This window comes from Procambarus clarkii, chromosome 17 (genome assembly GCF_040958095.1).
Source record: "Procambarus clarkii isolate CNS0578487 chromosome 17, FALCON_Pclarkii_2.0, whole genome shotgun sequence".
NCBI classification, from domain to species: Eukaryota; Metazoa; Arthropoda; class Malacostraca; order Decapoda; family Cambaridae; genus Procambarus; species Procambarus clarkii.
Window position 1 is genome coordinate 31,606,725 of NC_091166.1, and position 17,164 is coordinate 31,623,888.

General features: G+C 42.9%; 1 protein-coding gene across 1 annotated transcript in view; it reads left to right on the plus strand.

Annotated features, from left to right (window-relative positions):
• Positions 1-2,996: 2,996 nt before the first annotated feature.
• The window catches only part of LOC138365619 (coagulation factor V-like), a 33,963-nt gene continuing 19,795 nt past the window's right edge, over positions 2,997-17,164 (plus strand). Inside the window, exons 1-2 of the mRNA XM_069326098.1 lie at positions 2,997-3,100; positions 4,296-4,457. Of these exons, the coding sequence (XP_069182199.1) occupies positions 2,997-3,100; positions 4,296-4,457 (266 nt within the window). The remainder of the gene's footprint in view (positions 3,101-4,295; positions 4,458-17,164) is intronic.

Genomic DNA, 17,164 nt, shown 5'->3' on the forward strand with positions numbered 1-17,164 from the left:
GTGTTGCTTGCTCGTTGCCTGCAATCAACAGTGGCAGGTGTTGCTTGCTCGTTGCCTGCAATCAACAGTGGCAGGTGTTGCTTGCTCGTTGCCTGCAATCAACATGCCTGCAATACGCGGCAATTCACTGGCGCCATTCTCCTCAATGGTGACAGTGTTAAAAATCGTGGATAGGAGTAAGACAAGAAACATTTCTGTTAAGGAGGGGACATGTATTCCGCCCCACGGACCCCATAACGGCACCGGAGCGTGTCGCTGTGAACGCTTCGGGCGGGTGAGTCGCAACTATGAGCTCCTGGAACTCACCGAGAGCCCCTGGAACTCACCGAAAGCTTTTGGAACTCACCGAGCTCCTAGAACCCTCCGAGAGCTCCTGGAACCCACCAAGAGCTCCTGGAACTCACCGAGAGCTCTTGGAACTTACCGAGAGCTCTTGGAACCCACCGAGAGCTCTTGGAACCCACCAAGAGCTCCTGGAACCCACCAAGAGCTCCTGGAACCCACCAAGAGCTCCTGGAACCCTCCGAGAGCTCCTGGAACTCACCGAGAGACCATTTCCCCCGCTCAGTTGGAAGGGCCCCACCGCTCTTGGCCAAACACCACCTGCTTCCCTGGTTTACATGCTCAGTTTTGCCAGTAATAATTGCGGCAGAGCTCTGGACGCTGTCATTAACCCCCAAATGGAACGCCCTAATATGGTGGTACGTCCTGAGAGAAATAAAGACTTTAATAGACGACTCATAAACGAGAGGAAATATAATGGGCATAGTTGTAAATTGTTGCTGGTAATGGGTTGAAGGAGAAGACTGGAGGAGGCTGAGGTGTGGGGACTGAGTAAGGACGCCCTGGAAGACACTCCACGGGGGAGATTGAGACAGGAAGAGGGGACAATCCCCGTCCTGGAAACTGAGTACTGTCCTTACCAGGTGTGTTGTTCGTGGGGGGGGGGGGATGGTTGTGGTGGCAGGTGGTAGTCGTGGCAGGGGGGGGGTGGTAGTGGTGGCAGCGGTGGGGGTGGTAGTGGTGGCAGCGGTCGGGGTGGTACTGGTGGCAGCGGAAGTGGAAAGACTTGTACACCCATCTTTCATGAGGAACATTGTCAAATGCGTTTTGGCAATCTAAGAAAATGCAGTCTACCCAGCCTTTTTTTATTTTAGTAACCCTGTGATAAAACTCAGTCAAGTTTCTCAGGTACGACTTTCCTTTTCTAAATCTATGCCGACCTATAGAGAGACTTGACGTAGAGGAGGGTAGAACTAGCCTAAGGTACTCTCTCCTTTTGAGATGTATCCTATTGTCTCAATAAACGTACTTGAACTTGATCTTTGTTTCAGTCAAACCTCTCCAGACGTCCCATCATCGACCTGGTCCAGGAGTCACCAACCAGTTACACAAGTAACGTAACACTGTTACGTTACTGTTTGGGGGCCCCCACTGTTTGGGGGCCTCGTAGCCTGGTGGATAGCGCGCAGGACTCGTAATTCTGTGGCGCGGGTTCGATTCCCGCACGAGGCAGAAACAACTGGGCAAAGTTTCTTTCACCCTAAGTGCCCCTGTTACCTAGCAGTAAATAGGTACCTGGGAGTTAGTCAGCTGTCACGGGCTGCTTCCTGGGGTGTGTGTGTGTGTGTGTGGGTGTGGTGTGGAGAAAAAAAAAAAAAAGTAGTTAAGTAAACAGTTGATTGACAGTTGAGAGGCGGGCCGAAAGAGCAAAGCTCAACCCCCGCAAAAACACAACTAGTAAACACTAAACACACGTAACATGTAACACTAAAAGATATACAGGTTCCTGCGAACCTATACATCTTTTCTTAATCTCTGGCGGATTTGTTGACATTTATTAAACTAATTTACGAGCATAGAGACTTGCCAATCAAATATTGTTCTTCTTAATGTCATTATTGTTATAAAGAGCCTCCTAGTGCTCATAAACTGTTTAGTATACATAAACGAAGGTCCCCAAAGATTGAGAAACAGTTTATGGGTTCGTAAGTAGACGGGAAAGTGCTGGTTGAATCCGGCCTTGGTTGTTTTCTCCGGCACTCTGCACCGGGGGTACTTGTCACTGGCACCGCTCTGTAATGGTGCCACCATGATGTCCCCTTTGTTGACTATTGGGACGGTGGTGGTAGGGGTTGAGAGTGTGGTTGTTGTGGTGGTGTGGGGGGAGGGAGAATGGGGTGTTGATTGTGGTAATTGTTGTGGAGATTGATGCTTGGGATGGGGACTTGGGATGGTTGTGGATTGGTGGTGATAAGGGGGGGGGGGTTGAGATTGATGACGGGTTTGATGAGGGTGATGGGCTGGTAGGGGTGTTGGGTGGTTGTTGAGATGGTTGTGATGGTGGTGGATGACGGTAGTACTCACCTATCACGACTTACCTTTTAGTGTTTACGGGGGGGGGGGGAAGGTTTAGGCTTAATTCCTTGCCTACTTGTCGTGTCCATGTTGCGTTACACTTTAACTATTCTAACGTTCGTATTCTTTGTCGAATCGGGTCTTAAATTTGTGGCTGGAGGTGGCTTCCACAACTTATCCTTTTAGAGCATTCAACTTGTTAATTACTCTTACAGGGTACGAGTACTTCCTCACGTTCTTCGGCTCATTTGCGTTTCAAAGTTCCACATGTGTCCTCTTGTCCTGCTTTCCCTCAGTCTGAAGAGGCTGTCCTTGTCAACTTTATCTACTCTCCTCTGTATCTTGCATGTTGTGATCATATGCCCTCTGTCCCTTCAATACTCTAGGGTTGTGAGATTTAGTCTATCATTAGCCTTTCTTCATAGCTTAGACTTTTAGCTCTGGCACCAATATTGTTGTAAACCTTTGTACTTTTCAAACTTTGGCTCTATGCTTCACAAAGTGAGGGTTCCATGCTGGAGAAGCGTATTCCAGTATTGGTCTAACTAATCTTTTAAAGATTGCCTCTCAGGAGTCCTGATTTAGAGTTGTAAACGATAATCTTATATGTGCCAGCCAGTGTTCATTAGCCCTAAACAATGGAACTCCTCTTGGAATTATTAAAGAAAGGGCTTAGCAAGGGAAAAAATGTAAATTGGGATGTGTATGATTTTGATTTACGTGACAAAAATGTCCACGAGAAGTAATTTTTCAGCATTTTATAGCTGAGGGAAGGAAGTGGGTGTCGTGTAAATCTCTCAGGTAATTAGGATTACGAGGCTAATTAAAGTGTTATGTAGTGCAAATCTCATTATCTTAATATTGTAAGGCTCATAATACTGTCTTGAGGGCGCTGGCGTGATGCTGCAAAAGTATTACTTTTAATATACTTTTACTTTTAGCTTTTTACACATCTTTTATATTTCGAATGAAGACATTCATGTTTTCTCGTTCTTAACTTACCTAGTGGTAGTTAACTAGGTGTGATGGTGGTAGTTATATGGGTGTGATGTTGGTGATAGTGGTAGTTACCTAGGTGTGATAGTCGTGGTAGTGGTAGTTACCTTGGTGTGATGGTTGTAGTAGTGGTATTTAACTTGGTGTGATAATGGTGGTAGTGGTAGTTAACTAGGTGTGGTGGTAGTGGTAGTTAACTAGGTGTGGTGGTAGTGGTAGTTAACTAGGTGTGCTAGTGGTAATAGTGGTAGTTACCTAGATGGTCTAACTAATCTTTTAAAGATTGCCTCTCAGGAGTCCTGATTTAGGGTTGTAAACGATAATCTTATATGTGCCAGCCAGTGTTGATCTATACCATTGGCTTATACCATTGTGATACCTTATTCTGACAAGCTGTTGATTAGAGCGGCCCGCAGGCCTCCAAATTTATTACAGCCTGGTTGGTCGGCTTCTTCTTGCAAGAACTTGTCTAAATGCCTCTTGAAGACTTCCACCATTATTCCGGCAATACTTCTAATGCTTGCTGGGAGGGTGTTGAACAGCTGTGGACCTCTGATGTTCAGACAGTGTTCTCTGATTGTGTCTATGGCACCTCTACTCCTCACTTGGTCTATTCTGCATTTCCTTCCGTGCCTTTCGCTCCAGTATGTTGTTATTCTACTGTGCATGTTTGGGACCTGACCTTTAAGTATCTTCCATGTATATATTATTTGATACCTTTCTCGTCTCCTTTCAAGTGAGAACATTTTAAGAGCTTTGAGACGGTCCCAATAATTTTGATGTTTTGTCGTTTCTGTTCGTGCTGTATATATGTTCTCTGTATTTCCTCTAATTCATAGATCTCTCCCGCTCTGAAAGGGGGAAGTGAGTACCGAGCAATACTCAAGACGGGGCAGCATCAGTGATTAAAATAGTATTAGCATTGCTGTGGGATCCCACAGCAATGCTAATACTTTTGAACGTTCTCGTGGTTTTGAACGTTCTCATAATCCATCCGATCTTCTTCCAGGCCGCCGCTATATTTGCTCGGTTATCTTCACTAAATGTCAGGTCGTCAGACACCATAATTCCCAGACCTTTAACATTTTGCTTTCCTACTATGAGTAGGTCTGATTTGTGTTCTGTATCCTGTGTTTCGTTTAAGTTCCTCATTTCCACCATACCTCAGTACCTGGAACTTATAACCGTTAAACATCAAGTTATTTTCACTTACCAAATCGAAGGCTTTATTAATATCGACTTGTAGTTACTCTGTGTCTTCTACAGGGAAAATTTTCATGCTGGTTTTTATATCTGCAAAGGAGGATACGAAGTTGTGTCTATGCTACCTCAATTCTGCAGAGGAACAATATCTGCTGATTTAAGTGTGCTGGTATTTCCCCTGTATCCAGGCTCTTTCTCCATATTACACTGAGCAGGAGTAAAAGGTAAGGTGCTCCAGTGGATAAGGGAGTACTTAAGCAACAGGAAAGAGCGAGTAACAGTGAGGGGAGAGACATCAGAAGGGCGAGATGTCACCAGCGGAGTCCCACAGGGCTCAGTACTTCGACCCATCCTGTTTCTAATATATGTAAACGATCTTCCGGAGAGTATAGACTCGTTCCTCTCAATGTTTGCTGATGATGCAAAAATTATAAGAAGAATCAAGACGGATGAAGATAGACAGAGACTACAGGATGACCTGGACAAACTGGAAGAATGGTCTAGAAAATGGCTGCTAAAGTTTAACTCAGGAAAGTGTAAGGTAATGAAATTAGGCGAAGGGAGCAGGAGGCTGAACGCAAGGTATCATCTGGGAGGTGAAATCCTGCAAGAATCAAATAGAGAGAAAGATCTGGGGGTTGATATCACATCGAACCTGACCCCAGAGGCCCACATCAAAAGAATATCATCAGCGGCATATGCTAGACTGGCCAACATAAGAACTGTCTTTAGAAACTTGTGTAAGGAATCGTTCAGGACCCTGTATACCACTTATGTCAGACCAATCTTGGAGTATGCAGCTCCAGCCTGGAGTCCATACCTAGTTAAACACAAGACAAAGTTAGAGAAGATCCAGCGGTATGCCGCCAGGCTCGTTCAGGAACTGAGAGGAATGAGCTTCGAGGAAAGGCTAAAGGAGCTGAACCTCACATCCCTGGAAAACAGAAGTGTAAGGGGAGACATGATAACCACCTACAAAATTCTCAGGGAAATTGACAGGGAGGACAAAGACAAACTCTTCAGCACGGGAGGGACACGAACAAGGGAACACAGGTGGAAAATTAGTACCCAGATGAGCCACAGAGACGTTAGAAAGAATTTTTTCAATGTCAGAGTAGTTAGTAAATGGAATGCACTAGGAAGTGATGTGGTGGAGGCTGACTCCATACACAGTTTCAAATGTAGATATGACAGAGCCCAGTAGGCTCAGGAATCTGTACATCAGTTGATTTACGGTTGAGAGGCGGGATCAAAGAGCCAAAGCTCAACCCCCGCAAGCACAATTAAGTGAGTACTGAGCGTTCGCGCTACTGGTACTTTACATTTCTTTATGAATATTGAATTCCACGTGTCAGGCCCAGGGGCTGAGTTCATGGGCATGTTGTCAATTTTTCTTTCAAGGTCTTCTTAATTCGTGTTAATATCCGTTATATTATCTGCAGCTTGGGTATCATTCATAAAGGAGCTGTCTGGATCTTCAATTTTCATGTTGTTTACTGGGGAGCTAAACATAGCCTTATACTGGCCTTTCAGAATTTCACTAATTTCTTTGTTGCCCTCTGTGTACGGACCTCCAGTTGAAGGTTCAATAAAGGTAACCTAGGTATTAGTAAAGGTAACCTAGGTGAAGGTATTATACCTTTAGTAAAGGTTCAATGCTAGTAGAGGTTTTTTATTTACATTATGCATATGTGAAAAAATAGTTTTATAGTAAATAATAAAATAGTAATTTTTCTTTATCTTTTGTATAGCTTTCTGTTCCAATTCAATTTCCTCTGACTCGTATGATCGCTTCAACGTTTGCTATATTTCTTCGATCTCCCTCTTTAGATACATTTTACTTGCTTGTAATAGCCGTGTCAGTTTAAGCATTTCCGTTATTTTGTTCCTTCTCCTGTACAATTGTCTCCGTTCTCTTTCTAGCGTGGTCCTCTTTCTGACCCGTCTCACATTCACGTGCTTCAGACACACTTGTAAGCTTCAGCTGTCAGTTGGGCTATTCCCTGTATGGGAGTTTTGTTGCTTAAGACCGTCTCCCATTGTATGTTTGCAAGGCCTATATTTTTTCCCCCCCTGTCGACCCTCTTATTGTTGAAAATGAATTGATTGAATAACACTTCTCGCTTGTTGATTCTCTTGGACCTACTACCGCTAATAATGTTAGTTTAAACTTCAATGAACTTGTGGTCGGCGTACGGAGTGTCTGAGATTGTAATGTCTTTGATTAGTTCATTATTGTTTGTGAAGATTAGGTGTAATGTCTTTTCGTTTCTAGTTGGTTCTGTTATCTGTTGGTATCTTGAGGTTATCTTGAGATGATTTCGGGGCTGTTTTAGTGTCCCCGCGGCCCGGTCCTCGACCAGGCCTCCACCCCCAGGAAGCAGCCCGTGACAGCTGACTAACACCCAGGTACCTATTTTACTGCTAGGTAACAGGGGGCATAGGGTGAAAGAAACTCTACCCATTGTTTCTTGCCGGCGCCCGGGATCGAATCCGGGACCACAGGATCACAAGTCCAGCGTGCTGTCCGCTCGGCCGACCGGCTCCCTGCTCGGCCAACCGGCTCCCTACCGACCGGTAGAGTTAGAATTTATCACAGAATCTCTGTAGTTCTCTGATCTGTGGTTGATTGTTTCCAGGTTAATTTCCTGCTATAATATTATTGTTTGCCATTCTCCATCTTAAACTGGATAGATTGAAGTCTCAAAGGATGACAATATCTGGAACTGGGTTTGTAGGTTATCAAGGATGTTCTCTATTTTGTGCAGCTGTTCTGTGAATTCGTCAACTGTTGCAGCTGGCGGTTTGTATATTTGAATAATAATTAGGTTACTTGGTTATATTTTGATTCCAAGTGCCAAGTACGAGGTGGAGATGGTAGTAATGGTAGTTACATAGGTGTGATGGTGGTGGTAGTGGTAGTTACCTAAGTGTGATGTTGGTGGTGATAGTGGTAGTTAAATAGATGTGATGGTGGTGGTAGTGGTAGTTACTTAGTTGTAATGGTGGTGGTAGTTACCTAGGTGTAATGGTGGTGGTGGTGGTAGTTACCTACGTGTGATAGTGGTGGTAGTGGTAGTTAACTAGGTGTGATGGTGGTGGTAGTGGTAGTTAACTAGGTGTGATGGTGGTGGTAGTGGTAGTTAACTAGGTGTGATGGTGGTGGTAGTGGTAGTTAACTATGTGTGATGGTGGTGGTAGTGGTAGTGAACTAAGTGTGATGGTGGTGGTAGTGGTAGCTACCTGCGTGTGATGGTGGTGGTAGTGGTAGCTACCTAGGTGTGATGGTGGTGGTAGTGGTAGCTACCTAGTTGTGATGGTGGTCGTAGTGGTAGTTAACTAGGTGTGATGGTGGTGGTAGTGGTAGTTAACTAGGTGTGATGGTGGTGGTAGTGGTAGTTAACTAGGTGTGATGATGGTGGTAGTTAACTATGTGTGATGGTGGTGGTGGTGGCAATGATAGTTAACTATGTATGATGGTGGTGGTAGTGGTAGTTAACTATGTGTGATGGTGGTGGTAGTGGTAGTGAACTAAGTGTGATGGTGGTGGTAGTGGTAGTGAACTAGGTGTGATGGTGGTAGTAGTGGTAGTGAACTAGGTGTGATGGTGGTAGTAGTGGTAGCTACCTGCGTGTGATGGTGGTGGTAGTGGTAGCTACCTAGGTGTGATGGTGGTGGTAGTGGTAGCTACCTGCGTGTGATGGTGGTGGTAGTGGTAGCTACCTGCGTGTGATGGTGGTGGTAGTGGTAGCTACCTAGGTGTGATGGTGGTGGTAGTGGTAGCTACCTAGTTGTGATGGTGGTGGTAGTGGTAGCTACCTAGGTGTGATGGTGGTGGTAGTGGTAGCTACCTGCGTGTGATGGTGGTGGTAGTGGTAGCTACCTGCGTGTGATGGTGGTGGTAGTGGTAGCTACCTAGGTGTGATGGTGGTGGTAGTGGTAGCTACCTAGTTGTGATGGTGGTGGTAGTGGTCTAGACGTTAAGCCTTTAAGTCCCAGACTTTTGGCTGTTCGACTCAACGACACTTTTGCCTAATCAAAATTCTTTTCACACTTGGAATGGACATAGTTCGTAGGCTGATCTCTATAGGCCTTTCCTCTGACTCACTACCTCTGCTTCCACTCACTCACTGTATGTACTACCACTTACTCATCATCCGTGAATTCAGAGACTTTCCCCCCTTGTCAGTCACTAACTCATCATTTTTTCTTTAACTGACTCATCAAATGTCTTTTAACTGACTCGCCACCTGTTCTTAAACTTACTCAACACATGTTATTCCACTGACTCACCACTTGTCCTACTGACTCATCACCTTATCTTCCTCTCACTCACCACATGTCTTTCCCCTGACTCACAACCTACCTACATTAGCTGTTTTCGAAAATTCTTGTAGGTCTCCTGTTTCCAGTGACTGATTGTCCACCATGAGAGTGGCATGCAAAGTGCTTCCGCAGCCTTGTTTAGTACCCACGGGGGAGATTCTCCCAGGTCCAACAGACTTTGTCACATCAAGATCCAACAGATGCCTCCTAACCTCATCTCTGGTAATATTACAGTCTTCCAAAGCTGCCTTGTTTCTCCCTTCCTCTCTTAGTTCAGAAACCTTTGCTTGCTCTATTGTGAAGACCTCCTGGTCTCACTTGTTGAGTTCTTCACACACATATTTCATTGTCATTCTCTGTGTACCTGTCCTCCGCCTTTCTCAGCTTCATTACCCGTTCTTTCGCTGATTTGTTCACCTGGTGAGACTGTGGAGCAGATTCAGGTCGGTGTTGGCTTGATTTGCAATGGCATTTTCATTCTGTCTCTCTGCTTCTTTTCCCATACTGAGGTATTCGTTCCTGGCCCTCTGGTATTTCTCCCTGCTCACTGGTGATTTTTTTCTGTATTTATGTAGTTTCTCCGTGCCTTTGTATTTACTTGGCTTGCTTCCTAGCCTGCACGACTGAAACAAGGATTCCTCTTTTGCTTCTCCCTTTCTTTCCTTTCGTGTCGGAATATACTTCTCTGCTACCTCCTGTCATTTTTAAGTGATGTGACTCGTCATGTTTTGTTCAGACTTCTCTGAATTCTGTTTCCCTTGCTATTTCAATTAAGAATTTTCTCATCTCATCATAATTTCCCTTCCTGTAAGCCAGCCTTGGCTTTCTGATCTTATATCTGAGAAGCGAGGTTATCCCTACTTCAACCAGATGCTCAAATGTCCGGACACTGTGGGCACTCATTCCCATGGAGCTTCTAACTTGGCTTCCCTTATGGCTCACTGATTAAGGGTATGTTCTCACCTAATTGTGCTTGCCGGGGTTGAGCCCTGTCTCTTTGGTCCCGTCTCTCAACTGTCAATCAACTGGTGGACAGATTCCTGAGCCTATTGGGCACTATCATATCTACATTTGAAACTGTGTATGGAGTCAGCCTCCACCACAGCACTGCCTAATGTACTCCGTCTGTTAATTACTCTGACACTGAAAAAGTTCTTTCTAACGTCCCTGTAGCTGAAATCGGTACTCATTTTCCACCTGTGTCCCCTTGTTCGCATACCATCCGTGTTAAACAGTTTATCTTTATCTACCCATCAATTCCTCTGAGAATTTTGTAGGTAGTGATCATGTCTCCCCGAGCTCTTCTGTCTTCCATCAACGTGAAGTGCATTTCACGCTATGTCATTTATATATTGTCCTTCTGCCTCTCATCTCACCCTGACGTATTCATTCCTGGCGATCTGGTATACTTCTCTGTCCACTAGTGTTCAATTTTGTCTTTAATTTCACCATTAAACCATGGGTTTTTCATCTGCAATTCGTTTTTTTTCCTTCAGGACCGAGACAAACGTGTCTGCTGCCTCCTTTCACTTCTGCGTGATGTAGTTCATCATGTCCTGGGCCGTCTTTCCCCTGAGCTCTGTTTCCCATGTTATATCTGTTAGGAATTTTATTATGACCTCATAGTTTCCCTTTCGGAATATCGGCCTTTTGTTTTCAGATCCCTTCCTTGAGTACAGGATATTTGTGATGACTGTTGTGTATTAACTACTCTGACACTGAAAAAATTCTTTCTAACGTCTCTGTGGGTCATCTGGGTACTAAGTTTCCACTGTGTTCCCTTGTTCGTGTCCCACCCTTGCTGAAGAATTTGTTTTTGTCCACCCTGTCAATTCCCCTGAGAATTTTGTAGGTGGTTATCATGTCTCCCCTTACTCTTCTGTTTTCCAGGGATGTGAGGTTCAGCTCCTTTAGCCTTTCCTCGAAGCTCATTCCTCTCAGTTCCGGGACAAGCCTGGTGGCATACCACTGAATCTTCTCTATCTTTGTCTTGTGCTTAACTAGGTATGGATAACTTAACTAGATATTATCTAGTGTGTGTATATATATATATGTGTGTGTGTGTGTACTCACCTACTTGTGCCTACAAGATCGAGCTCTAGCTACCAACTCTTCCTATGATATAATAAGCAAATTATATAAAGTTTTGTTATAAGTATTTGTTAATGATATTGAGTCCCAAATCATGTTATCATAGTATGATGTAAATGTTATCTTCGTCTTATGAAGGACTATAAATGACGGCCGCCATTGTCTTCAAGTCTCTGGTTGGAATTCTGTGTGATGTCAGAAGTTACTTGTTAGTTGTTAGTTACTTGTTAGTTGTTAGTTACTTGTTAGTTGTTAGTTATTTGTTAGTTGTTAGTTACTTGTTAGTTAGTTACTTGTTAGTTGTTAGTTACTTGTTAGTTGTTAGTTACTTGTTAGTTGTTAGTTATTTGTTAGTTGTTAGTTACTTGTTTGTTAGTTACTTGTTAGTTGTTAGTTATTTGTTAGTTGTTAGTTACTTGTTAGTTAGTTACTTGTTAGTTGTTAGTTACTTGTTAGTTGTTAGTTACTTGTTAGTTGTTAGTTATTTGTTAGTTGTTAGTTACTTGTTAGTTAGTTACTTGTTAGTTACTTGTTAGTTGTTAGTTACTTGTTAGTTGTTAGTTACTTGTTAGTTGTTAGTTACTTGTTAGTTAGTTACTTGTTAGTTACTTGTTAGTTGTTATTTACTTGTTAGTTGATAGTTACTTGTTAGTTGTTAGTTACTTGTTAGTTGTTAGTTACTTGTTAGTTGTTAGTTACTTGTTAGTTACTTGTTAGTTGTTAGTTACTTGTTAGTTGTTAGTTACTTGTTAGTTGTTAGTTATTTGTTAGTTGATAGTTACTTGTTAGTTGTTAGTTACTTGTTAGTTGTTAGTTACTTGTTAGTTAGTTACTTGTTAGTTACTTGTTAGTTGTTAGTTATTTGTTAGTTGATAGTTACTTGTAAGTTGTTAGTTACTTGTTAGTTGTTAGTTACTTGTTAGTTGTTAGTTACTTGTTAGTTGTTAGTTACTTGTTAGTTGTTATTTACTTGTTAGTTGTTAGTTACTTGTTAGTTGTTAGTTACTTGTTAGTTGTTAGTTACTTGTTAGTTGTTAGTTACTTGTTAGTTGTTATTTACTTGTTAGTTGTTAGTTACTTGTTAGTTGTTAGTTACTTGTTAGTTGTTAGTTACTTGTTAGTTGTTAGTTACTTGTTAGTTGTTAGTTACTTGTTAGTTGTTAGTTACTTGTTAGTTGTTATTTACTTGTTAGTTGTTAGTTACTTGTTAGTTGTTAGTTACTTGTTAGTTGTTAGTTACTTGTTAGTTGTTAGTTACTTGTTAGTTGTTAGTTACTTGTTAGTTGTTAGTTACTTGTTAGTTGTTAGTTACTTGTTAGTTGTTAGTTATTTGTTAGTTGATAGTTACTTGTTAGTTGTTATTTACTTGTTAGTTGTTAGTTACTTGTTAGTTGTTAGTTACTTGTTAGTTGTTAGTTACTTGTTAGTTGTTAGTTACTTGTTAGTTGATAGTTACTTGTTAGTTGTTAGTGACGTGTTAGATTACTTGTTACATTAGTTACTTATTAGTTGGACATTGTAGTTCCTCAAAATATTACTTGGTCTCGTTAGTGACGCGACTACACCAGTACAGGGTGAGTGAGTGAGTGGTAGAGTTGCTGGAGTGGAGGGAGGGAGGGAGGGAGGGAGGGAAAGAGGGAGGGAGGGAGGGAGGGAGAGAAAAGGGAGAGAGGGAAGCACACAATGATGTAAGTGAGGCGGAAAGGTGAGAGTGAAGGCGTGAGTGTGAATAGTGGATAAATAGTGAATGTCGGGTGAGTGTGAGATATGAGTGTCAGGCGTCATTAAGAAGGCCCGGATAGGAGGAAGATGGGGTGAGGGAAGAGAGTTTGGAAGGGGTAAACAAGGCAGGAAGGGGAGGCAGGAAGGGAAGGCAGAAAGGAAGAGATGTTGTTGTCTTAAACTCATCTACTGGGAACACAAGTTCCAAGCAGCACGGCCTATGGTGAGCCCGGAGTGAACTGTGAACAAAAAAGGGAGAGAAGAAAGAAGAGAACTTGGAAGTGAGCACTTTATGGAGGAAAGGATTTGAGAATGATGGACAGATGGGATGGAAGGATGTTCCTGGATAATGTCCGGGAGATGGGACGGAGAAGTTTATGGGGATTAAAGAGCAGGAAGGGGCAGTGAGGGAGGGAGTAGTGAGGGAGGGAGTAGTGAGGGGAGGGAGTGATGAGGGAGGGAGTAGTGAAGGAGGGAGTAGTGAGGGAGGGAGTAGTGAGGGAGGGAGTAGTGAGGGAGGGAGTAGTGAGGGAGGGAGTAGTGAGGGGAGGGAGTAGTGAGGGAGGGAGTAGTGAGGGAGGGAGTAGTCAGGGAGGGAGTAGTGAGGGGAGGGAGTGATGAGGGAGGGAGCAGTGAGGGAGGGAGTAGTGAGGGAGGGAGTAGTGAGGGAGGGAGTAGTGAGGGAGGGAGCAGTGAGGGAGGGAGTGGTGAGGGAGGGAGTAGTGAGGGAGGGAGTAGTGAGGGAGGGAGTAGTGGGGGAAGGATATAGTGAGGGAGTATAGTGGGAGGGATGAATTGAAGGAGTTAAAATCACATCATTCACAGTCTGTTTATTTCAATCTCTTCAACCCAAAGCTAATCAACCCCAGCTCCTCAACACCAGCTCCTCAACCCCAGCTCCTCAACCCCAGCTCCTCAACCCCAGCTCCTCAACCCCAGCTCCTCAACACCAGCTCCTCAACCCCAGCTCTTTAACACCCAGCTCATTAACTGATAGCTCCCTATTTGCTCTTAAACGAGCCAAAAAGTAAATTTATGACAATTAAAATTGTTTAAATTGACTAAGAATTAACCTTCTATAATGTTTTGAACAACTGGAATGGTTCTCGTAAGTTTAGAAAGTCTAAAGAGTGTTAGACAATAGATGAAAATTGTTTACAAAACTTTATGCCCACTTCGTCAAGATTGTTTTATGATAATGGTCGTTTCAATAATTATGAGTTCAAAGTTCAAGTTAATGGAGCTATCAGTTTGCTCAGAAAAATAATAATTTTGATAACTTTTTTAGCATATGTTGTTTGAGAGTCGTAAATCTTGCTTTTCGCAACCACTTTGAGAGGCAGAGTCAGTCTTACGATCTTTTTTGTTTTATAAGTTAAGAAATCGTAAGAAGAAATCTCAACTTCATGTCGATTTGTAACCTATATATCCTTAAATAACTTTTTAATTATATAGGAAAAGTCACCAAGACATTCCATGGCATCTCAACCTCTCAAATTTGAAGACAAAGAAAGCTCCACTATTTATGTATTTTTAGTTTTCTACGATAATATTAAACGTATCTTACAACTCTTAATTAAATAATTTGTTGACAATATCATAGATAAAAATCAAAGATATGTTTATTACATCTAAATAACGTGAGAAAATGTTAAGGGTACGTTGCTTGCTGGGAAACTCTCACATAACAACATACCCATTAACTCACAGACTCACAGAATCTTAGACAAGCACCGACAAACTCACATTCAGACGTGAGTGAGTCTCGCTCTACTTCGGCGTGCTCGGCCATCAGGCGCGTAGACGTCTCGGCTGCTCGCTTCAGTCGTGGGTGTCCCTAACTAGCGGCTGGTCGTTGGTGTGGTGGTAGGCTGGGGCCTTGTGCCCTGCATGATGGGGGGACCCTAGAACCCCCCCCCCCCTCCGTGCTGAGTGCTCAGATCAGTTAGAGTATTCCGGCAATGTGGATTTGTATCAATGTATCGGCGTGGGTGCTGTGTGTGGTGTGGAACTGTTGATGAAGCATAGGGCGGTAGTGAAGCTCTCCTCTGGCGAAAACCACCGAGTGTTTTTGCGCCAATTTGAAGGGCGTACTTTCCAGTTGCCGGGTGTTGCTGGGTCGGTTGTTGTCTCCGACCGCAGTGGCGCTTGCACCTACGTCAGTGTACATGGTGCCCCTATTTAATTCCTGGAGGACTTATTGAGGAAGAACTTTGGGCAGTTTGGAAAGGTGGTGAATGTGAGGATGAATGTTATCTCCTCCGGTCGCTTGAAGGACGTCCACAACGACATCCGGACGCTGGAGATGAGGCTCCAATCTGGCATCCTTCCTCTGTCAGGCTAATGGGCTACTACGTCCGAGTTTATTACGGCCGGCAGCCGCGGACTTGTTTCCGTTGTGGGTTGTCGGGCCACATGGCTGCAGGGTGCTCTGCAGGTGCTGTTGACCATATTAATCTATTTCGCTAGAAGGACTCCCCCCTTCCCGATTGTTGAAGAGGATCCGGAGGAGGTGGGTGTGGATGGCCCTTGGATGGCATGTGTGAACATAGTGAAGCAGCAGCTATTGAGGATCGCAACCCGTTCTCACACAAGATAGCACATATATGACTTAATGCTTAAAGTCAATATGTTGAATATGAATTAGTAAATATGTGATATATTCCCAGTTACTTTTTTTACCAAGGCCCAAACTCTTCCTCACGTACCAATTTACGTGTCACAGTACCCGTCCGTCAACATAGATAGCAGAATATTCGTGATTGGCTCAATTATAAGGAAAATTGTAGTTTTCAGGACCCACATGGGTTGTGAAATTTACCTACTATTGTCCATGCTCTTAGAATATTACAGATCAGCTACTTCCTATTGAAGGCTCGTAATTTTGTTTTGAGAAATATTAGTTGTTCTTAGTAAATTATAATAAGCACTAAAAATTATTACATAGAATAACAGTCCTTCACCAATCAATATTATATACCATAGTTTGTGCTTTACAAATCTTTAAAGGATGTTTTGTAGGAACGCTAACAGAAAACGATGTTACGTTGGAATGTCTATGGGGTAAACTACTGCAAACAGGACGGTATTGTGTCTACTATACCAACTATAGCTAGGATGGGTATATTGTCACCTACCGCCTGTTAGGTGGGAAAGGGGTCCAATACCACCCACAGGATGGGTATGAGGGTAACATCCACCCACAGGATGAGTATGGGGATCACATCCACCCACAGGAAGGGTATGGGGTCCAATACCACCCACAGGATGAGTATGGCGTCCACTACAACCCACAGGATGGGTATGGGGCTCCAACCACCCATAGAATGGGTATGGGGCTCTAACCACCCATAGAATGGGTATGTGGCTCCAACCACAAATAAAATGGGTATAGGGTCCAATAACACCCACTGGATGTGTATTGCGTCCATTGCCGCGCGTCGAGCTCGAAAACCGCAGCATTCATCTCAGAACCATGCCTATTTCACACAGATTCCTTAATAAACGTAAGAGTTTTATATGTCACAAGAAAGATAGAAATATAAGCTTCATTCTAAATACCTTACCATGGGCATATTTCAATTTAAAGCGAAGATACGTGTACTTTTATAATAGCCGAGCTTTAACCCCGGACAGATTGATCGACCGAGCAACTCTCTCTCAGAACAATGTTTATTTCACGTGAATTCGTTAATAAACATATATGTTTTATATGTCTCAAGAAAGGCAGACATATAAGCTTCACTTTAAACACTTTACCATGGACATATTTAAAGTTCTAATGAAGATACATGTATTTTAAAAATTACGGAGCTCCCACCCCGTACAGACTGAACGACAGAGCAACTCTCTCAGATCAATGTTTATTTCACGTAAATTCGTTAATAAACACAAATGTTTTATGTCTTAAGCAAGATAGAAATAAGAGCTTCATTTTAAATACATTACAATAGACATATTTATAGCTCAAGTGAAGATACATATGTTTTTATAGTAGCGCTCAGTAGCTTGTCGGGCATGGAGTGCAGACGCCTACGCACTTGCCGATATATTGTATAATTAACAAAGATACGCTAATAAAGCCTAAAATCTTATATGCCTCCAGAAAGATCGAGATATGAACATTATTATGATTTCACCAAATGAAATATATCATGTTCGAGAACAAAGATATATCAATTTTAAATTAAGTTTCGACTCTTGCTCGGGCGAGAGAGAGGGAGCGACTCTCGCCCCATCTATTGGAGATTCTGTTCACTAAAGACCCAAAGCAACTCAAACCCTCCTAGCATTATTTAAGTAATGAAGTAATATGGTATATTTACTATAATGTGGGTGCTGAATGCAGAACATGAGAAAACATATATTTACTCCAAACTAATATAATTTCATTATGAAATAAGTAAATAAGTAGCATCAAAGGAAGTCGACGGTCCAAGCGTCAATGTTGTGGAGCGACTTATCCATG